The sequence below is a fragment of the Uloborus diversus genome, chromosome 1 (genome assembly GCF_026930045.1).
Source record: "Uloborus diversus isolate 005 chromosome 1, Udiv.v.3.1, whole genome shotgun sequence".
NCBI lineage: Eukaryota > Metazoa > Arthropoda > Arachnida > Araneae > Uloboridae > Uloborus > Uloborus diversus.
Window position 1 is genome coordinate 169826488 of NC_072731.1, and position 23958 is coordinate 169850445.

The window sequence follows — 23958 nt, forward strand, 5'->3', positions numbered from 1 at the left end:
TAATCACCATGTTGTCTAAATTGAAACTGAGTTATAAACAAGAAAAATAACCAAAACAAAATATTAGGTTACAGAGAAAAAAACAACCTATGTCAATTCAATGTGAAAAATATCTTGAAATGACGCATACCAGGGTACGTCTTGACTGCAACTTCTTTTTTACTCTTTTTATGGGCATACATTCCTTTATGAACAACACCAAATGCACCGTGTCCTAAGATATCTTGAAGCTCAATTTTATTTGAAGGCACCAAAGAAGGTAGTAAATGATCAGGAACATCCGCCAGCCCATTAGGATATATCTATAAACCATTGGAAAATAGTAATTTTAAAAAGTGTTAAATTTAAATGAACTTGCATACATTGAAATCTAATATAAAATAAATCTCTTTAAGTAATCTCAACCAATTTCCATTAAAATAATTTTGAAATGAAGCTATCATACTTAGTCAGCAATAACAAAATAAAATTAAAAACTTTTACAATCTTACAGATAAGGATACAATTTGCTTACTTGAATCAAATACAGTCAACTCTCGACATGGGCGGATCCAGGGAGGGGGCCATGGGGGGTCATGCCCCCCTCCGAGAAAATTTCAAGAACAGTAAAAATCCCCTTTTTTGAGAGAAAATGCAAAAAAACTCCCTTATAATACTTACAAAGTCTAACAATAAGGAAAACAATGAGAGGAGGGTCATGGGAACCTTGAAAAAGTTTCAAAAATAGTTAAAAACCTTTTTTGAGCTAAATATGAAAAAATCTTTATTATTCCTCGAAGTCGAACAAGAATATAAAAATGCCTGGGAGCCATAAAATCACACTGAGAAAGTTTCAAGTATAGTTTTTTAAACTCTTTCCTAGCTTAAATTGAAATAAAACTGCATTGAAATTCATGTGCAGTCTAACAAGAATGGAAACAGTGCCAGAGGGAGGGCATGCCCCCCCCCCCCCAAAAAAAAAAATTTCAAAAATATCAAGTGAATACCAAATATTTGGGTTCATTTAGCATAATGGGCTCGTCTTGTTAGATGCGTTTACATTCCCCATGGGGGAAAGAAAAGGGATATGTGTTAGTTTGTGTCCGAAAGATTTATGACCCAGTGTCTCCCACAAAGCAAGCAAGAATAGCCAGATCAAAGAGACAAAAATTACGTTTCTGGAGCTTCTATTTCTAAAAATTGCTGGTCCGCTAAAAGTTACTCATGAATCATGGATTGCCTACATTTGCAATTTAAAGAGTTCAATTTTGAAAAAAAATTTGAGAGTGGACCTCAGAATCTCTTCAACCCCTAACCTTACTAACGTCTGGAATGCGTTTTTAAGTCTAAAAATTAGTAAAATTTCCTGCGATGGGCCTTTTAATCTCTCCTCCCCTTAAAATCACCAAAAATCGTCTAAAACAGCCTTTTAGAGCTACAATTTCAGGGGAGCGCTCCAAACCTCTTCTGCCCTACCATTACCATAGATAATTAGAATGCATCTTTAAGACTTGGTGTGGGCCCTCGAATTTCTCCTAAACGTTTCACCGTATTAAACTTCGTTTTTGGCATTACAATTGCAAATAATAATAATAATAATAATAAATAAATAAATAAATCTGCCGGAGAAACCCCCACCCTCCCTCCTCTTAACATTACTGGAGGTAATGTTTGCATTTTTATGGCTTCAATTTCAAAAAATGGGCGGGGGGGGGGGTTACACCCCAGCGCTAAATATTACCAAAGACAGTGAAAATGCATTTCTAAGATTGCAAATCAGAAAAATTTCCTTAGATGGGCCCTCAAATCTCTCCTCCCTCTAACATAACCAAAGATCGTCTAAAACTGCATTCTTAGAGTTACAATTTCAAAAAATAGACAGGGGAGCGCCACCCAACCTCTTCTTCCCTAAAATTACCAAAGATCGTCTAAAATGCATTTTTACGACTACAAATTCAAAAATTTTTCGGGGGATAAACCCTTGTACCCCCTTTACTTCGGAATTAATATTATTATACTTACGGTTGGTTCAAATCGGGTTCCTCTTAAATCAAAAGTCCTATGTAGGCGCCTCAAAACAAACAGTACTGATCACGCGAAATACCACTTGGAGGCGACGATATGGGCACACGGTTGTTAAGAAAGGAGGAAAATTATTGGGAATTTTACAGCCTTTATGTTAAACTTGCGTCGCCTAGTGAAAAATTCTTTAAAAAATGCTCTAGTTAAAGCTGGGCTCAATTGATAATTGTAAAATTCAAAAATTTTCCAAAGCATCGTATTTTTCCAAATGGCCCCCTCCGAGAATTCTGTCTGGATCCGCCCTTGACTCTCGATAACTCGAACTCCCAAGAGACCGGCTAAAACGTTCGAGTTATTGGTAGTTCGAGTTATGGGAAGTGTCCAAAACAGTCTTAAGAATTTGGGACCTGATGAAAACTCATATATGAAATTTAGAAACTGCATTTAAAATGATTTAGTACACTAAATCAATAACAAATGGCTTTTTAACTCATTTAATGATACTGACAAAATGGATCTCATTTAAAGGGGGAGGGGGCTGTAGTATACAGTATACCTTCGATTTAACGATTTAACCATACCCGATTTAACGATTTCCTCAATTTAATGATACATTTCACTGGTCCGGATTTGACTGCATTGAATGTCAATACTCTTCAATTTAACAATACCCTTGATTTAGAGATAACTTTTTCCAGTTAATTAACAATCGCTAAATTGGGTTTCAGGGATTATACTGTATTTTCTTTCTAGCTCTTGTTAAACTATGTTTGAAATGAGTCTTTCAGTAGAAGATAGAAAGTATGTAGGTTTTGTTACTGAAGCAACAAATATCAATCCTGACACATAAGAGTACTTTCAGACAAAAGATGTCTATGAGGGATGCAAGTTAGTTTACTTGCTGATGCTCAAATGTTCTCAAAAGGAAAATTGTTAAAATGTTTCAGAATAAATACACTGAATAATATTTTACTCAGATTTAACAATTTGCCATTTACTTCACAAATTTAAACTTGCTACAAATCTAATTTTGGGTCTATTAATGATAGTGTCTGCTAAGGGCTCATACAAAGAGGATTCCAGGTCTGTCATTTCAAAACTTTCAAGAGGGGGGGGGGGCAAGGGTTTGTATTCAATACATTTCACAAATAGAAAAATATAAAAAGAAATTACAAGTGCGTAATTTAATTATGCTTCTAAAATCCTTGGGGTACCCCCACCCCTCTGTTTGCCCAAATGACAGGTCTGCTTAAGACTTACCTGTTATCAGAGGTTTCACTGTGCTAACATAAATGTATTTCATCCACCTTATAAGACAAAAAGTGTTTTTAATATAGCCCATTGTGGAAATATAAATAATATAGAGGGTATCCCAATATTTGGTGTATTTTTTATTTTACAAATTTGAAATTCTATGATTTTTCTTTTTGTGGTGCCAAAGAATTTGTAAAATCTAGCATAGGTAGTAATCATATTTTATGTTTTTGTTTGAAAATTGCTCTGCTTTGATAACTTTTATAATTTGGCTGATATTTTGATTGATTATTTAAATGTTCAGGGAGTTGGTTGTGAACATGAAAGTGTACACGGTTAATAGGAAGCAAAAAAAATTTTAATTGTAGGAAGAAAAACACTTAAATTATCATGACAATTTTCCTAACACTTTTCAAAAAAAAAATAAAAAATAATAATAATAATAAATAAAGCAGACATTTAATATTAAATAAAATATATAAAATTTCCAGAAAAATGAAAAACAAGAAAAAATATAAACAAAGAAAATACCAGGGTTTTTGCTTTTCGGCGAGATTGAATGATTTGAAGTATGGCAGCAGCTGTCAAAACACACAGTAAACATATGCCACTTGGTATAATGTAATGCCAAGGTATTTCATCAAAATGGAAAGTATAGATTTTTACTGCTGTAAAAAAATGAAATTTGGTTTGTCAAGTAATGGTATTCATTAATATTTTTTAAATATAAAGCAACTTGGAACAAAATTCTTTTTCAAGTAAGCGTAAAATAATAACAACAATAGGGCCATTTCACAGTATTTTGTCTAAATGTAGCAAGATGACACTTTTTTTGCAATAACTATTTAACTTACTGTTTGATTAGCACATTTTTATGTTTTGAGTTTGTGGGTTGGTAGAACTAGCTCAAAATAAAATAATATGCAAATCAAACAGTAAAGTAAATAGCTATGGCAAAAAAGCATCACGTTGCAGACTCTACATTTGGACAAAACACTGTGAAGTGGCCCAATGTGAATAAACAACAACAAAAAAAATCTCATATAATGGATAATTTTTGCATATAAACAAGTCATAAACAGAGATCAAATTTTATATGAAAATAAGATCATCAAAACTGAAAATTCAAAAAATATGCACTGAAATTTTTTTAGTCATGCAAAAAAGTTTATAATATAGCCCATCCGAATAAAAACATGAATGGCCTTTTTGTGTTTTGGGTAATAAGTTAAAATTTTTTGTGCTTAAAATCTTTCTTTCATTAAAAAAAATTGAAAAGTGAGTAAAAAATACAGTAATATGCAGTGATTTTGAAAATTTTCCATTTTATGCAGTAAAATGTATGTTGTGCATAAATGCCTGTTAGCCACAACAGTTAAGTCTATTTCAACAACTCACAACAATAGTAAAGAATGAATATGTTTTTGTTCCTCGCAACGTCTTATCTTTGGCTTCTGCAAGAGGGGGGGAGGGAAGGCGAAAGCTTACTGGTATTGATTCACGTTGATTAGTATGTTTGTTTCTCCTGCCTTTGTTCGCCTCATGGCAGGAACTCAGTAGCGAATGACATCACATAGAAACTTCTGAAACAATTGGATGGTGTACTCCGTGTTTGGCTGCGATGTACATTCATTTGGGAGATTTGATGCTGATGTCCAATTATACTTAAAAAGTTTTTAGGTTTGTGTTTACTTTTTCTTATCTCCATCAGCCAGCAAGCAGGTGTGTCAGTGATCGTTTGCTACTTGACTGTATCACAAGGCCACAGACGGCTTGCTGGGAAATAGTCCCGCAGTATCCGCTCTTTGCATTAGTTAATGCAAATTTATTTGTGAGGCATGCAATTAAGTTTTAGAGAATTAGGATTCCCTGTCATGCAAATTGTAGCAACTGGCACTTCGTGCATTGTAGTTTGAATAGCCAATGAGATAGAGAATGGGTTACATGATATTTTAGTTACTTTTTGTAATTTAAAGACTGTTGTCTTTATTTTAAGGGAATTCAATAAATGTTCATTGAAAGTCTCCTCATCAGCGCAGTAATGTGAAAAGAAACAAGAATATGCAACTGCATATGCACATATGCATTTCAAGGGTGCCCATATAGGGGGGCAAGAGCCCCCCTTTAGAAATGAGAACTTCCTTGCTTTTAATACTTTTTTCTTTGCAAAAATTGTAAAAACATTTGTTCTCCAGCCATTAATGAATAAGTAATTAAAAATGTCAAATTTTAATGACTCTAATCTGTCCTGAAAACTGTTTCCATGTGGAAAATATCCTGCTAAACCATGGTTAAAATATTTGAGTCCCCTCCCCCTTACAATTTTGCATATGGGCGCCCATGATGCATTTGCATATAATCCAAGCTCTAGTTATAGAAACAGTGAAAACCAAATATTGCAACAAAAATGTAGCTGCATACATATGTTCAAGAGCACGGAAGAGCTGTCCCCCCCCCCCTGTTAGCCATCTAAAATGTCATAATACAAATAATTAAGACCCAGTTTTTATAATAGCCAAGCAGGTCAGATACATGCCATTTTAGATTTCGCTAAAAATTTTACAGTGAATTCTTCGAATGATTTTAGAAGATGCTTATTTTTTCTTTTCTTCCAAAGAAATTTTTTGTGACCCACAAATATTCCAAAAGTTGGTCTTACCTTAGGGTTTTTCTCATTTTCTTTGGCCTTTTTCACTTTCTTTGGCCCAGTTAAGCCACCCCTGCCAGGGTTCACTGAAGGTCATCCACAAAATTTTCGATATATTTCAATTTGGGTATTGAATGTCATATTGTCAACACAAGAATTTTTTTGGCGGATGCTCAATGCAGAGAAATAATCAAATTTTTAAAAACTCTGATTTGGAAAACCTCTACGTCGGGCTTCACTTTACGAATTTTTACAAGTAACCAAAAAATTTTTTGGAGGAAAAGAAAAAAAAACGTATCTTTTAAAATCTATAAAAGAATCCACCATAAAAATTTGAGCAAAATCAAAAATGGTGTATATCCGAACACCCCATTTCTGCCCGGTTCTCATAAAAACTGGTTCGTAATACTGCTATAAACTTTAAAAAACATCGCCCCTCCAGATCTTCAGGCTTATATCTGCGTATGGTAACTTTTAAAAGTATGCGTATTTTAACTACAATAAATTTACAAAGGTCTTAACACTCATGAAATAATATTTGAAAAGGCTGAAATCCGTGAAACATAACAGCCTAATATATGATAAAGCAATAAATATAAACAGTCATTAATAATTTAGTAAAATTTCATATGTCTTGGATAAACAATGGCAGATATGTATAAATGATATGTATATGTGATAAAATATTCATGAAAACTGTTTCAAACACTGACATTACTAGACATTAAGAAAATTAAAACTATTACATGAGCAAAGATCTGAAAAGCAACGATAGGTAATAACAATGCATTGATACATAAAAGAGAAGATGTATAAAAGAGAACATAAATATTAAATCATTTTTATGAATACTTTTTGTGTTGAGTTCAGTCACTGCAGGTGGACCAGTACCGCCAGGACTAATTGCTCTTAATTCAAACATATAAAGTCCATATGGTTGTAAGTCAGTTAGCGTTAAAAATGATGAATTCTGAAATAATATTGTAGTAAAAATTCATTAATATATATAACTAAAAAAAAATTATATTGTGATTATTAAAATGCAAATGGTAGGGCTTTTAGAAATCACTAAGTTTCTCTTTTTTTCTTAGAATCTTATCTTAAAAAATCACATAGTTTCATTTAAAAATAGTTTGGTATTTAATTATAACATGTCATAGATATTTTGCTTTTATAGTGGCACTCTGCCACCATAAAAGTGAAATCCTCTGCACATCAGGAAGGTTCATCTGTTAAGACAGAACTGTCAAAAAACCAAACAATGTTCATGCCAAAAAAAAAAAAATCAATACATTCAAGTTTTGTTCTTATGGAGCACAAGCAGGCAAGACTGTCAAGCTTTTTTTTACCTTAAAATACAGTGGAATAGGCTTAATTAGACTATCGGTTAATCGGACTAGGGGCTTATTCCAACCAAATCTTAAAGAACCAAAACAAATCTCACTACACAAGCCTAATATAGGGTTGCCATCAAGATTTTACTTGAAAATAGTTACTTTGGTAGCTTAAAATTTAAAAAATAGTCGCCTAAATAGTCTCTTCAGAGGAACAGTTGCGTTGCACTTTGAACCTGTAAAGTTGATTTTACCAATAATTTCTTTTTAATTTGCTAACTCCAAAACTACATTGTATGACACAACCACACCACACATCTTGAAACATGACTACATCTAGTAAATACAAGAACATCAAAACTTAATTTCTCAGATTTAACAACTGTTTCAATATTAACTTAGTTTATTTTTAGCATTTTTGAATGGAATTACTGTTTTAAAAACAGAAGTTACTTTTCACGTAATGTCATGAAGGTGTTTACATGCAACGTCACGTTTTAAGTGTCACAAAGTAAAAGGAAAACTTAATTAAGGTATTTTTTTTAATTACAAAAGGTAAATTAAACATACTTACCTGGTTTTAAAAACATAAAGGATTCATAAATTGATTTTGTGTGTGATTAAAACAAGCATATAATTACTGCATAGTTAAAAATTTAAACATTTAATTTTAAAATTTGATGACAAAAAGTAAAACTTAAGACATTTCTTGGGGTTTTAGTTACATAATTAATAAAACTTGGTTTTTCTTTTGCTAATAATAAGTTTTTTTTTTTTGTTCTTCCCCTTCTTGTAACTTTTCCGCACCTTCTATCATTCCCTTTGCTATGCTAATTTTGGACAAATCACTTTTCTCAATAGCTGATTTCAGTCATTGGTTTGCTAATTTTAATACAAAATCTGGAGACTCCTGATTGCGTTTCTTTTCAGTGTAATCAGCTATGCCTTGTCTTTTGAGTTGTTCAGTTGATTTTGTTTCAGATTTGATTTATTCCTCTTTCCGCTGTATTTTCCTTCAAAGTGTTCTATCAACTGTCTTAGTTCCCCCAAATAATTTTTATATAACTTGTGTGCCTTATATGCCATTTTTTATAGTTCTTTCATTATTAAAATTGGCCGCAGAATCTTTCGTTCAAAAATGAGCAGCTATTTTTTTTTTTTTTAATTGTCTATGTCTCACTACCATATCAAATAATTGGTCTAATAAGGGTTTTGTGTAGATTTATTTTTGTATTAATAGTCAGGAGTTCAGATTTTAATAGACTCTTTAAGTAGCATTTATTTGTCATCAAAATTCTATAAAATTTGTTAGTTGTTGAAATAAAAACAAAAATAAATTAATTTAAGGTAGCATACAATCAATCTAACGTTTAATTGTTAAAAATATAAAAATATTTACTAGATGCAAAAGTATTGAAATCTCAAACATGGGAAGAATAATCAGTGACGAGCGTGTTAAATGTTGGAATGCTTCCAAAAATTTATGTAATTATTATTTACGAAAAATAAAACAAAAGATAAGTTAATCAAAGATAGCAGATGTCAAAATTATTTCCGATTGTCAAAAAAATCAAAATTGTTACAAGATGCAAAAGGACTGAAATCTAAAACAAAGGAAAATTTTTCTTGACACACGTGTTGAGCACATGGTACCTATCGTTCTTTCTCCTTTTTTTTCAATGAATAACACAAAATATGAAAAAAGTCGCCTAAAACTGTAAAATGCCGCCAATTTTTTAAAAATAGGCGCTTTTAGGCCGGTTTTGATCAAAAAAGTCGCCACAGTCGCCTTCAGTCAGAAATAGTCGCCTTTTTAGTCGCCAGTGGCAACCCTACTAATATTATTCGCTTATTGTGACCAAAACCCGTTTAATCGGACCGAGGAACATGCGAACAAATTGAGAAAAAATTAAAAATTGCCCGGTTAAAGCAAGTTTCTAGTGAGTCAACGAACTTAATAGTTAGAGCAATAAAAATTAATAATGACTATTTTTAACTTTCAACTAAACCCAGCAATATTTACAGGGGAAAAAAGGGGCTAACAAAACTCCCATTGTATGGTTTCACTGTTCCAGCCGAGATCAAAATTCCAGAGAAATTTCTAATTTCTTCAGTTTAGGTAGCACGTTGAATGCTATGTTATTTTTTCCAAAAAAAGAGTTTAGTTGTAAAATACATAATTTACATTTCATTGAAATTTTAATGACCGATTAGTACTTTTTAGCACTTATTTTTTCACTCTCACACTTTAAGTTTCTTCTGGTTATTGAGTTGAATCGATACTGACTGAAAGGAATTAACTAAAATCGTATTGGTATGTTGAACAAGCATAAAAAATTTTTAATTTATCTTTTAATGGTAAAATTTCATTAACAACAATGTTTTTTCTTTGTATATTTGCCATACAAGTGGGGACTCACAATAATCATAAAGACGTTTAAATGCTTTTTGTACAGCATGCTTGTCAAGATACACAGACCCTGTTTGTTTAATCGGACCAGCCAGTAGGACCAAAATGATCCTGTTCCGAAGTGACCCTATTAACTGGAATCAACTACTTTCTACATTCATGACATTTTATAACAAAGTACTAACGATCTATGAAATCCATGCATTTTCTAGTCACATGTTCAGATTTTCTCTGAGATGTTTCAACACACAAACTAAACAACTCATCTCTCAAACAATATTCTCTATTGACACATTTTCAGTATGTACTATGTACAGTAATAAGTACAGCTCAAAATCAAAATTCCGACACAGAAAGAAATTTACTAAGAAGGAATGCAAACAAAATTTTCTTGACTAAAACAATAAAACCACCAAATTATATTAAAATCTTTGCATGTCTATTTGACTGCCTGTCTATTCCAGGTCAAGATGAGTACAACCAGATTCAGAACATCGAGAACAAACCATTTAGCCCAGTCTTATCCTTCTAGAACTTAACGTACAGCTTAGTTTCAACTCACAAATAAATTTGTAAGAGTTTAATAAGCGTAAGAAATGGTTCATACTAAGGCAAAGTAAAATTAAAACAACATTACTACACTCTTAAAATACAATAGTTGCCATATTTGTCAGATTTAAAGGCAATATGAAAAACGATGGGTACTGTTCTAAAAAGCTCATTCTGTATACATATGTGTATTTATATAACATGTGTAACTGTTACATTATATATTTGCTTACCTTTTCTAAAAGAATATGGTCCCTATACTGCATTATGCTTTCAAATTTTTCAGAGATTTCAGCAACTGCCAAGTAGTAATTGCTAACTTCATTGCTCACTGAAGAAAAAAGTGGGGGCAGCCACACAAGAACAGCTTCCAATGCAGTTGGGGACCAAAATACAGTAACGTTTAATGGTGGGCCAGGAGCTAGAGAAGGAAATTATAAGTAGTTCTGTTGTAAAATTCATGCATATAGGCTGCTTGTGAACAGATGTAGCAAATGTTCAGTACCGAATTGTAATACTTTGTTGTTGTTGGCCAATAAAATAGAATATCCCTTATTTAGCATTAAAAAACTTAAAAACTTTCATGAAAAAGTAAAAATTGCCTTTCAAATTATTTGACTACTTTTAAACAAATATCACTAGCCAACAATCAACAGAATTTGTTTCATTTTGTTTCTCTAAACATACAAGTTTATAAATTGAATATTTACAGGCTTAGATGTTTGAGGTATCACATACTGTTAATCTTTTTATTTTCTCAAAACAAGCAGTACCAGAAACATTAAAAGTTAGTTAAATTTAAAGGTACTTTCAAATTTCATTAAAGTTAGCAGTGCTTAAAAAACTGCTTGGTTAAAAATATGGTAAGGCTTAATAAAGATTGAGATAATTGGTATTCTCAGAAATGATTTAAAAGTCACACATTAAAAGTCTTTCTGATATTATTCTGTCCTGTTGACCATAATTTTTTTACTATAATGATAAGTTACTTAAAAAAAAAAACATTCTTTCAGTGTAGGAGTGTAGCTATAACTTTTTGTCTCATTAGAAGAAAAAAAAAAGATTTTTTTCTGTTGATTCTCGTGTGGTTTTTTAAATTACTAAACTTTACAAAAGATTCTTCACTAAAAAATAAATAGAAATACAATTAATAAATTTCAAAAAAAAAAAAAGGAACAATTACTCACCACACAAGGAAAAATTTCCATTCGTGATGGATAAGCAGGATGGAGTGATGAACCATCCTTGAGCTGGAAAAACTTTTCTTACTTCACGCTCTTCATAGGGCGATATTTTAATCGTATAATTCGTCTCAAAATTTAGTCCAGGTAAAATGGCAGATAAATTATCACCAGGCTAAAAAAAATTGTCATATTGCAGTTAAGATAAAGAAAGAAAATTTAAATTATTTAAAATTAAAAAAAAACATTAAAGAATAATCTTTTAAAGGGCTTATGCCAAGAAAAGGAATGTGATAAAAGGAGTTGAATGTTGTTCCTCATTTTGAGGGTTCATAGATAGAATTAAATGTAATATCATTTTCAGCCTTATATCCATTTCTGAAACTTATATTACATTTTTTCATAACAATACCTTTTTTAAAGCAAGTTTTTTTATAGCAATTATTTGTAGCAATACCTAATAATGTAGAAATTTAAAAAACCAGCTACTGTTTTATATGATGAAGCAATCAACCAAACAAATTACCAAATACAAATATGCTAGAATTGAATATGCAGTCAAAGAGAGGTTATGTCAGCCTAGTCGGAAACCAGGAGCCCGGCTCTTGGCGGGGGGGGGGGGGGGATTTGTAAGTTTTATGGGGAAGAGGAACTGGCAACCGAAATAACAAAAGGTCTGTCTTGGCTCTTGGTGGTTCTGGTTGTTTAAGGGTTCAAAAAAGTTATCAGGATTTGATGAAAGTCAAAAAATGACACCAATGTAGAGAATGTGTTATAAGATGGATATATTATTCTGACTGAAGAAAAGCAACAAAAACCATACCAGAGTAACTGTCTTTTGTTCAAAGAATTCACCACCAAGGGATGGTAACCAGTAGAGTTGATATGAACACGGCCTCTCTGAAAAATACAACTGAATGATAAAATTTATTGAATTTAAAGAAACTCTTTTCAATATCTTGAAGATAGCACACATTATTACACAGATTTAGCTTCATACTTGGTTATTTTCTTAGTTTTAAAAGATTTGATATCAGTTTTTTTATATTTTTACCCATACACACAGGGAGCAAATGAATTCTAGAGTTCATGTAATGCAGCAATGCCCAACCTTTTTTTTTACCTGCAGACCACACCTTATACTAAGGATGAATCTCGCGGGCCAGAACACATATAAAATTAAAATATATTTAAACATTTTTATATAACATGGTCTTGTTTATTGCACAAGAGCTCAATAATTAGATAGCAATCATTATAATTGTGCATTTATTTGAAAAGAAACTTATAAGACAAATGGTAGTACATCAACATAGCGATTGTGCGGTGCATTGGAGAGACATCAGTGGAAGTCGCCAAGAAATGAAAGCCTACCAAGAAGCAGCTAGAGTTGACGAGATAACGTTCAACCCCAACACATGGAGAAATGTAGAAAAAGAAAGAAAATTAATCCTAGCGCAGGAATTGTAATTATTATCACTATATGCTTATTTTACAGATACTAAATTTCCATTTGTTTTCAGAAACCAATTTCTGACTAGTTGGCTTAAATTAAAAACAATCATCCGTAATACTGAGTGAAAATGATCTGTTGTTTTGGAACATTCCAAAACATATTTTTCGATCAGTGACATGGAACATAATAACTGACCACATGACTCAGCTTTATGAGCTATAGGTTTGGCACCTCTGATTTAATGAAACTATTATTTCAACATTTATTATCTAATATTTTTATTTCTATTCAACACAAAATATACATGTACGCACAACAGTCAGATAGATCTAGGTGGAGTAGAAGACACTTTCTTATTTTTAAGAGGGATCGTCTCAGATTGGCTGCACAATACGGCATATAGAAAAAAATCGAAATTTCACAGATCTTTTAGGGGTAGTGCGAAAAAGCTGTGAACTGCCATTGTTAAAATGTGTCAGAAATCTTAAAACTCTAGGTTGATATCTTCTGTCGGTGCAGTGGGCCAAACGTTTTGAAAATTGGACTAAAAATGTTCAAACTACAAAAATTAATAAGTAATACCAGATATTTTTGATAAGTTAGGGGTAGTGCCTAAAAGTTGTTTATTTGCAACAACATTAAACATAAAAGAATTTAGAAATATAAGTTAATATCTTCTGCCACCTCATTGGTATCAAATTTTAGAAATTTTGACGCATTTTGGTGCTGAAAAACTGTTTGCTGCTTGCATAATTCACAATCACGGCAAATTAGGTTCGCGTTCATAGGCAACCATATGCAAAGTTTCTAGGGGGGGGGGCTCAAATATTTTCCCCTTGGTTTAGCTGGATATTTTCCCCGTGGAAACTGATTTCAGGACAGATTAGAGTCATTAAAATTCGACATTTTTAATAACTTATTCATTAATGGCTGGAGAAGAAATATTTTTACATCTCTGCAAAGAAAAAAAGTACTAAAAGCAAGGAAGTTCTAATTTCAAAGGGGGGCTTAAGCCCCTCTTGCCCCCCTATATGGGCGCCCTTGTTTGCGTTCTGCCAAAAATGTGAAATACACCTATTTTTCCCTCAAGAAGCAAATAGAAGTAGTCAGTAAATCACATGACCAGTCTTTTTTGTCTAGCTAAGCATAGTAGATCTGCACTAAAAGCATATGCCTGTTTCAAGTGGCATTAACTCGTTTAAAGCTATATCCTTTCAATTCCTTTACAGTATTTTCACTTGCTTCCTCTGCAGTCTTTTTTTAACAAATCTGTATTGTTACTTTGTGGATTTTGTCATTATTTTCTGATTAGAGATATTGCTAAATATTAGAAATGCCAAAATCCTCGCATTTAAAGTTTTCAAGTTGACAAATGTTGCTATGCCCTATTTCTGGAACACCAAAAGATTTTTTACTCATACAGCCAGCACATGAGGACATCCAATGGTGGCTCATGCCTTGAAAAACTGAGGGGGCCCGGGCCCCCTCTGGCCCCTTCCACGAGCCGCCACTGAGGACATCATAAGAAGTTGCTCTTGCGAGGGATGACGTATTGGTTGCAAAAATAGTGGAAACAAAGAACCATGCTTTTCACTTATTGCAGAAACTGCTGCATTGAAGATTGAAAATGTATACGTCAATGCATTCATTCCATGTGGACTTTTAAATGGGAGCAAAAATAAAAATAATTGACGTATCTGCCTGTATCTGAGCGACTTATAAGGATTTATTGGTTTGAAAGAAAAAAAGTTTCTGCAGTTGAGCAGGCGTTTCACATTAACTAAAGAACGGAAAGAAAAATGTACATTGGATGTATTGATGTTACAGAAACGAAATTCCTCCAGAAACGCCAAGTGCAAAAGAATACTAATAGATCTGACAAAACTTAAAAATTAAAAACCTTCGAGCACAAGCAGTTTCAAAGAACAATTGTAGAAGCACATTACTCTGGCATATCAGAGCCCGGTTCTACATACATGGGACATGTTACACTCTAAAATGGTTCCAGTTTTGGTATATCTAGTAGCATTTAAGAATACGTAAAAAGTATTTTATGCATTCTTAATGGATGAATTTAGCAGCCCTGTTGTTCTGGAGTGGAATGGGGTACTGTCATGAACACATGCATATTTAATTCACAGGTTTGAAATGGAACATCAAAAATCAGTCTGAGCAGTATTCTGTTTCAATGCCTGATAGATGATAGGCTGGTTCAAAAAGGGAGAAAATATAATTCTAAGAAAAAAACCTGAAATGTGTTGCATTCTTGCAAGCGAAAAAAAAAAATTTAGACATGGACTTAAAGGGGGTCTTTAGACTTCTTACTCTTTTAAAGATCACTGTTCATTGCACCTTTTTTTTACATCACAACATGTACATTGCATAATGTTCAAAAAAAAAATGTACGAACGAAAATGAACAAATATCCTACAGTTAAATGAATGAAGTAATACCTTTAGATGCACTCCATTCAATTGTAGCAGCAATTTGATTTTGGCCAAAATCAAAATTGTTAGCTCTGATTTCTCTAGGTGAACTAATGTTTCCTTTACCGTCTGGAAAGAAAAAATATAATTTACAAAAAAAGCATGAAAAATAATTACATTGGTGCAAAAAAAAAAAAAAAACTGATTTCATTCAAAACGCGAAAGAAATACTGTGTGCATCAGTACATCTTAAGTATTTATTAAAAAAATGATATTGTAAAAATAAAATTAACTCAAAATTTTAATAGCAATACTTATTATCAGACCAAGATAATATAGACAAGCACACAAAGGCTATTTGCAGAAAATTTTGGTATTTTTTAAAACAATATCGAATTTCTGAGATATTACTTTCTTTCTTTGATGAACAACAAATGTTGATCTCCAATTTTGGGGCATCCCAATCAATAATATTATAAAACCAGTAAATTTAATTGGAAAAGCTTTCTGGTTGCATAGTGTAGTACACTCTACTCACTTTCAACTTTAGAGTTTTGGCAGAAAATTTTCAAGCACTCATTTGAGTTCACAGACAGTTTAAAATTTTATGTCTGCTTCTTATCAATTAATTCATTTGTCTTTATTTCACTTATACAATTTCTTTGATTTCTGCAATTTATGTAGCAAAATAATGAAAAATCTGTTGAGCATTTTTAAGTTAAAAAAAAAAAAACTCACATTATATGAAGAAAGTAGCATAAAAAAGGCTTTCATTTAATCAATTCTGCTTCACAAATAATCTGCTTGTTGTAAAAACATTGCCAAAAAGCATTATTATAAAAAAGACAACCATGCAGAGCAGCTTTGATCCTAAAATGCTCATGAATTAGCCTTCTAAAAAAGGATCCCATTACTGGTAGGTAATAGGAAAATTCTTAATTGAATCATGAAAATCAATAATAAGAAGAAACTATTAAAATAAAATTAGTTGTTATGTAAGAAAATAAACAATACAATTATTTATTTATTTTTTAATTTGGTGGAGAGTGTACTTAAAAAATTTTGAATCATTGTACTATGAATTATATTTACCTGGTATTAAAATCCAGTCAGATAATAATGCTTCATATTTTTTATGGAATACTGCAACAGGAGTGACCCGAAACCGATACTTCACTTGAAGTTCTAAATTAGTAATTTTTGCAGTAGTTTCATTTGTCTAAAAAATATGTAATCAAATTGAGATTTTATTGAGAAATCCTTGAGCTACAGCACATTTTGTATGAAAATTTAGGCTATTCAGTATGTAATAGTTGAAAAAGTTAATAGAGAACAGCTTTATTAGCTAAAGTATGCAAAATGAAACAGCTATAATCCTTCAAATTGAAACAGTACATGTTGTCGCCTCAGAGCACAGTAAGATATCTAATCCCAGAAATAACACTAGATATCTTATTATTGCTCTCAGGCGACGATATGAACATAGGAGAAACAAAGGTAAGATACATGAAAATGCGTGTTGTTACTGTCATATTCATTTTTGATATATTTTATTATGCTTGAACATATTTAATTTCATTTAAATAATTCAAATTCACAATATAAATCATAATTTAATTTTTTTCTTTTTATATTATTTTTTACTATCATTCACTCAAAACTAGGTATTTATTATCTCTACATGTCTAAAATATTTGAATGTAAGTTACAAGCTGGGATATGTGAAATCAAAATAATGTACAAAAAACATTTAGGGTGATACTACTTTTCAACTTAACAGTTGAACTCATAAAAACATCAATGATAGGATTAACTACATTTAAATTACCATTCCAATAAAATGCCAAGCTCCATTAGTCGTAGCATTCTTAACTTCAATCAAGAAAGCAAAGGAAAAGTCGAAAGTGCTTCTAAATTCCCATGCTAAGAAAAGCTGCCCATAAGTCTTCTTCTTGCTGTGAAGTAATTCTTGGCAAACAATTTGAGGTGTCGAAAAATTCATAACTGCTGAAGCTTTAAAAAAATTAATTCAAAAACCACAGAAATATTTTTTTAATTGCAATAGAGAAAATCTTCATTAAAAGAAAACAAAGCCTAATATGACTATTTTTTAGCTTACAGAAATTATAGGCATGGGGCATGGTTCAAGCATCAGGTATCGAGAGGATGAAATTTTTTTGGGTATTATTAGAAATGGAAATAAAGTGTCAAACAAGAGTAGTAATTTTAACAATTGTGATTTAGGAAAGTTCAGGGTGTTAAATAAAAGCAATTTAGGGATGCTTAAAGTTTTCTGTACCAATGCTCGAAGTATTAGGAACAAGATGGATGAATTGAAAATCATAACTGCAGATGAAAAGTTGGATGTTATTGGAATTACAGAGACATGGGCTACCGAATTTGATGCAGAGTTATTACATATTGCTGGGTATAATTTGTTCCGACAAGATAGATTAGGCAAAAGAGGTGGTGGGGTTTTATTTTATGTTAGAAACAATTTCATTTGCAATGAATTGGTCAAAAATGATACTGATATGGTTTGGCTGGAGTTGATGAGCAATAAGGGCAAAAAACTAAGCTTTGGAAACATATATAGGCCACCTAATTCAAACCAGGGACAAGATGAACAGATGTATCGTATTATTAGTGACATGTCCAGTAAGGGATCAGTTATCATAATAGGGGATTTAGATCAAAGTTGTAACTCAGGGAACTCGAGAGGAGGCGATTTTGTATCTAGTTTTTTCTGACATAGGACGCTTTGTTCAGGGGTTGTGTGTAGGGGATCATATTGGAGATAGCAATCATAACAGCATTAGGTTCCGGATTAGATTTGAAGTGTACAAAGATGATAATTTTAGGTTTGTGCCCAATTTCAGAAACACTGATTTTGTTGCCGTTAGGCAGTTCTCAAAAGGTGGGAGCAAACACAGACCTCAACTTTGAAGCTTCAACACCAAATAACTTTCATTTTAATTAACTCAAAAATTTTTGAGTTAAATTATAATACTGTATAGAGACAAGAATTGACATAAATTATGGAAAAAATGCTCTTTAAATGCCCTTAAAAAAATATTTTCTTTGCTAAAAGGCGCAATTTTGGACATACCAAAATGTTAACTGAGCAAATGTACCATTAAAGAAAAATTTTTTAAAATTATTTCCATACGTTTCAAAAAAAAATTCAAAGGTATGAATCTTACACTGAATAATTTTTTGTTAATATTTTACACAAATAACAAAAGTAAAGACAGATTATTCACTTTGTAAACGATTTTAGAAAATAGTAAGTTTGAAATTTGATGCATGTCCAAAATTTACGATCTTTACAATGCTATTTTTTGAGAACTAAGTATATGATGTTTTCATTTTAAAGGTGTTTATCGAGCCTCAGAATCAATTTTTAATTGTTTAAAAGTGTTTTCATAAGCTTTTATGCAGTATCTTAGAAGAAAAATAATTTTTTTTAAACGTACATGTGAGATGTCCAAATGGCGTTACGATCTTGACGCCGATAATTCTGTCCATTTATTCATAATTTTTGATGATCTACTGTCTTCTAACCTCAATAAAAAACGTTATTATAATGTTATCTTCTTTAATCCATTGGTATTTTGCAAAATTAATATGTTACACATTGAACAATACATAAATTACAGTAGAAACATGGCTGGTTATGATCGAACCAAAAGCCATTTTGCGCTAAAATCGCCAAGCAAACCTCTGTTGGCGACAACACAGTATACGATAAGCTAAAGGTTACCAGAGGGGAATTCCAATTTGACAAATGTAGTTTATCGTCAGCTGTACCAGTTTTGGAGACTTTATCACCTGCGTTAGCATTTTTTTTTTTCCGCTTTTATTATTTTAGAATTCTTTTTCTCTTCTTTCGTTTGGAAGCATAATTTAACGATCTCCAAATAGAAATACGAATTTCTTTCTTCAATAATTTTTTCAGACATCATTTTAATTCTTATGACATTAGAAAAAATATTCATTATTAAAACTGATGTCACTTTTTACAATTGTATTATTTTTAATTTGAAGCTTTTTTTAACCTTGCATCAATTTCTTCAAAATCATTCCAAAACTTTATTATATGTAAGGAGCAGCATGTATAGCCATTCAAGTATTTCATTAATATCCTCTTTATTATTAAATTGCAAAATTTAAAAAGTAGTAAATAAAATTTTCATTGGAAAAGTTAAAAATCAGATTAACAGTTGTCAAAAATAGTGAAACTTACATTAAGATGATGTCCAAAATCCGTTACCTACAGGACAACAATGTCCAAAATCTGTTACCTACATACTGCTGATTTAATTTGCTAATTAACAATTTTTACAAATACCTGCTGTCTTTTCATGTTCATATATTGTGTTCTATGTAAGCATACTATAGAATAAAAGCAAAATTCATGTCAAAAGCGAAAATTTTTGAAATTGCTCAAAGTTAACTTTTTTGTTCCCACCTTTTGAGAACTGCCCCGATGTAGATCAGCAGAGGATGGAATTTAAGGAAAAACTTGCTAAAACGGTTGGGGATTATGTTCCATTTAGGAAAAAAGGTGTTAGTACCAAAATTTGGCCCGGATGTGGTTCTCCAGGGAGACTAAGGAAGCTCTAAATTATAAGCAAGCCGCTTTTTGTCAGTTTAAAGAAACTGGTCAGAGTGCGGACAGGCTCCAGTATGGTAAGGCCAGGCAAACTTTTTAGTGTTTGGTACAGATTCAGAAAAGGGAATTGGAGCAAGGGCTAGCAGATGACATTGATGCAAACCCTAAAAGGTTTTTTGCTTACACTAATACAAGGAAAGCTCGAAACAGTCAAATAGGGCCATTGGTTGATTAGTACTACGGAAATTTAATCCAAAATAACAGGGATGTTGCAAATGTTCTAAATAACTTTTTAACCAGTGTGTGTAACGATAACGGTATCTCAACAGCTAACACGAACAAGACACAAGCTATTATACAGCTTGAGGATTTTGTATTTTCTAGGGAGGAGGTTCTATTTCATTTGAAAAAAAATTAAAGCTACTAAAGCTCTGGGACCAGATAATATTTATCCAAAAATTTTAGTTGAATGTGCAGAGGAATTAGTGAATGTTATTTTAAATATTTTTAATGCTTCTTATAACTCGGGGACAGTGCCAGAAGACTGGAAGCTGGCTAACTTAACTCCACTTTTAAGAAGGGGTCTAAAGGTAATGCTGGGAATTATAGACATGTAAGTCTGACTTCAGTGATTAGTAAGATTTTTGAAGCTTTGATGAAAATTAAGATCATGAATTTCTTAGAGACTAATAGTCTGTTGACTAGTTTGCAGTATGGTTTCAGGAAAGGTAAATCCTGTGCTACTAATTTATTGCATTTCTATGACAAGGTTATCTTAGCTTTAGATAACAAAAAATGTGTGGATGTTGTTTATATTAATTTTCAAAAAGCTTTTGACCGCATGTTGCTCAGCGGCTAGCCGACATAGGAATATGAGGAAAAACTTTACTTTGGATTAGAAATTGGCTCACAGGTAGGAAGCAAAGAGTAGTTGAGAGAGGAAATCATTCTAAATGGAGTGATGTTTTAAGCGAGGTTCCTCAGGGATCAGTTTTAGGGCCTCTTTTGTTAATTATCTTTATGAATGACATCAATGATAATATTTCTGGAAGCATGAATTGTTTTGCTGATGATATAAAAGTGATGGGGATTGTCGAAAATGAAGAATAGTAAAACAGCTTCTAGGGGATTTAGATCATATTACTAAGTGGGCAGATAAATAAATAGGGTATGGCAGTTAATGTAGGGAAATGTCAAGGGCTACACTTAGGTCATGGAAATAAGCGTATGAGTTATCGTTTACACGGTTCAGTCATTAGTCAGGCAGAAAATGTTATGGATCTGGGTATCTTAATAAATCGGATCCAGTGGGTCCTGTGGGACTTCAAGTTTAGTGAACAGTGCAGCATTGCAAGTAACAAAGCCAACAAAATGCTTGGGTTTATCAATAGATCTATTTCAAACAAATCTAAGAAAGTTCTTCTGCCTTTATATAGGAGTTTAGTAAGACCTCATTTAGAGTATGCTGTTCAGTTTTGGTCGCCTTATCTGAAGAAAGATATTTCTGTATTGGAAAGAGTTCAAAGAAGGGTAACTAGACTAGTAAGGGGACTTTCAGACTTAGATTAGGATACCAGACTTAATAGGCTTAATATGTATAGTCTGGAGCAAAGGAGAGTCAGAGGCAGTGGCGTACCAAGACGGATGGGGGCCTGGGGCGCTACTCGAAATGGGGGCCTATCTGGTATTGAAACTGAAGTTTCTCAAACTATGTGTACGTACCATATATTACAGTAATTACTTTTAAGTGGTACAGTTTTACATATTTCAGGTAGTGTTGGTTTGATTTCGGACACTATTGTAAATACCACAGTAAAACACATGGTTTTAAGTGAAATTAAGTAAATACTATATTTTTAATAAAATTGTGCTTTGTCGGAAAATATCAAAAACAGAAAAAAGTCTTAAAATTATATTGTATCTTAAAAATTTATTGCATCTGAACATCCAAGTATATATTTAAAAACATATAAAACAAATTAAAGCAGCTAATTCTAATCTAGTTGTATAGAAGTTGCAATTCTTCATTACAAAATTAAAGGTATTATGCAGTCAAGGTCAAAAGTCCCGAACTAGGCCGATCCTAGCAGGTGTGCAGAGTGTGCACCGCACACGGGCGGCCAAAGCAAGGGGCGGCCGCAGGCCGCGTATCATATAGTTCTTTTAATCAAGCAAAATTCCACAAGAATTTCTCACAAGATAACATAATAAGTCGAATAAATATGCTGAATTTTAAATGTTCAATTATCAAAATAAGGGACAATTTTCCAACAGCATAGCATATTAAGAAAAATGGAATGTTAGAGCACATTGTGTTGCTCTATCATCCATTAATATCAACTTTTCACACACATATTTCATTTAGTTGCAAAGTTTGTGACAGAACTGATAATCAGGCATGGATACAGGGGAGGGGCAGTGATGAAAATCCTCCCCCCTCCCCTGAAGCATGAAAGGATGCCTTCTATAAAGACCACTAATTCTTCACCCAGCCTCCCAAGTTTTGATTAACCCTAAACAATGAAGACATAACGTCACCAAAGACAGCCTAAATTTGAGTATTAAACTTCAATTTCGAAAACTTCCGATAGGAGACGACTGAACCTTCCTCCCTCCAGCAATTTCAACAAAGATAACCCGAAATTGCATGTTTAAAATTTCTGTTTCAGAAAATTTTCGAGAAGAGCGCCGATCCTTCCTAAACTAAGGTCACACAAAATAGCTGCAATTTGACATCAGTTTTGAAAGAATTTCAGGAAAGAACTCCAACATTACTTTCCCGTCAAATCTCGAAAAATTTGATAAAATTGCTATTTTTGACGTCAATATTGAAAATTTCTTCATGGACCTTGAATGTTCCCGACTCCGTTGTCCGTGCAACCAAACACAACCAAAGATAAATTACAGCTATTTTCCATACGCCAATTTCGTAAATTTTCTGGAGACGATCCCCCCCCCTTCCTCTGATGTCACCAAAGACAGACTATAAAATGCGTTGTTACGACTAGTAAATTTCGGTATCTTTTACTTTCTTCAAAGATATAAATTGTACCTAAGGAGTTTCTAATTTTTTGCATAAATTCATCCTTCTTCTGCTTTTTTTTTTTTTTTTTTTTTTATGATTAGAACTTGATAGAGAAATTTGAAGAAAGATTTATATGGGTGTTAAGTATTAGTCAAAACATGCAAATTGCTCTTCAGGGGCGGCGCATTAGGTCTTAGCTCACGGGCGGCCGACACCCTAGGATCGGCCCTGGTCCCGAAGGATTGACCAATTAAACAGTTTTATGCTGTCGAAAGGGGCATAGCAAAAAGGAAGTCCCCTTTGCTTGAGTCAGAAGGGGTCCGTCCGATTTGCTCTTAGAAGTTATATAGCTTCGGGCAGAAGACGAAACTTAAAACTACAGAAGTGCAGCTGGTAAAAAGAAAAATTTATCTGGCTGATTCTTCCAACGCCCCAAAGGATAGACAACTGCTCATTTAGGAATGGATTTTCTTGGTTATATGTTTGAATTTGGTTTCAAAAATAGTGTATGAATTAAGACTAGACCATCGTAATCTTAATACACAAAACATAACATAAAACAGATATTTTAGCTGTATACTGTAATTATCAAAAATTATAAACGTGCATCTGTTATGCATTCGTTTTTTTTTTTATTATTATTATAAATTGTTGCAAAAATGCATAAAACTTTGCTGAAAGCACTTAACGAAATAAAAGCAAACGATTTTTATAGGTTTGGTTAATTTAAAAATTTGGGGCCCCCATTAAGTTCGTGGCCCAAGCGCTCATGTGCCTTTGTACACTAGGACGGGTCACTGTGAAACAAAAAGTCATATTTAACAAAATTTATGATATATACTCGCATATATAGGTAACTGATTAATATTTCTAATCATGATGTATATGACAGGTCTATTGGAAAAAAATAAGATACAATTTCGGGGCCTATGTCAAAGCGGGGCCTGTGGGACATAATTTGCCCTCTTTTTGTTTAGGCAAGAGGCACTGACAGGGTTGCCACAGAAGTTCAAGAATGAAATTCCCTGACATTTCCAGGTTTTCCAGTTGGTTTTGAGAA

General features: G+C 32.5%; 1 protein-coding gene across 1 annotated transcript in view; it reads right to left on the reverse strand.

Moving 5' to 3' along the window:
* The window catches only part of LOC129217008 (fibroblast growth factor receptor 2-like), a 47334-nt gene that overhangs the window by 14658 nt on the left and 8718 nt on the right, over positions 1 to 23958 (reverse strand). The window contains exons 3-8 of the mRNA XM_054851240.1: positions 12200 to 12276; positions 11383 to 11551; positions 10429 to 10616; positions 6755 to 6872; positions 3787 to 3923; positions 131 to 302 (exon numbers count right to left, since the gene is read on the reverse strand). Coding sequence (XP_054707215.1) covers positions 131 to 302; positions 3787 to 3923; positions 6755 to 6872; positions 10429 to 10616; positions 11383 to 11551; positions 12200 to 12276 — 861 coding nt within the window. The remainder of the gene's footprint in view (positions 1 to 130; positions 303 to 3786; positions 3924 to 6754; positions 6873 to 10428; positions 10617 to 11382; positions 11552 to 12199; positions 12277 to 23958) is intronic.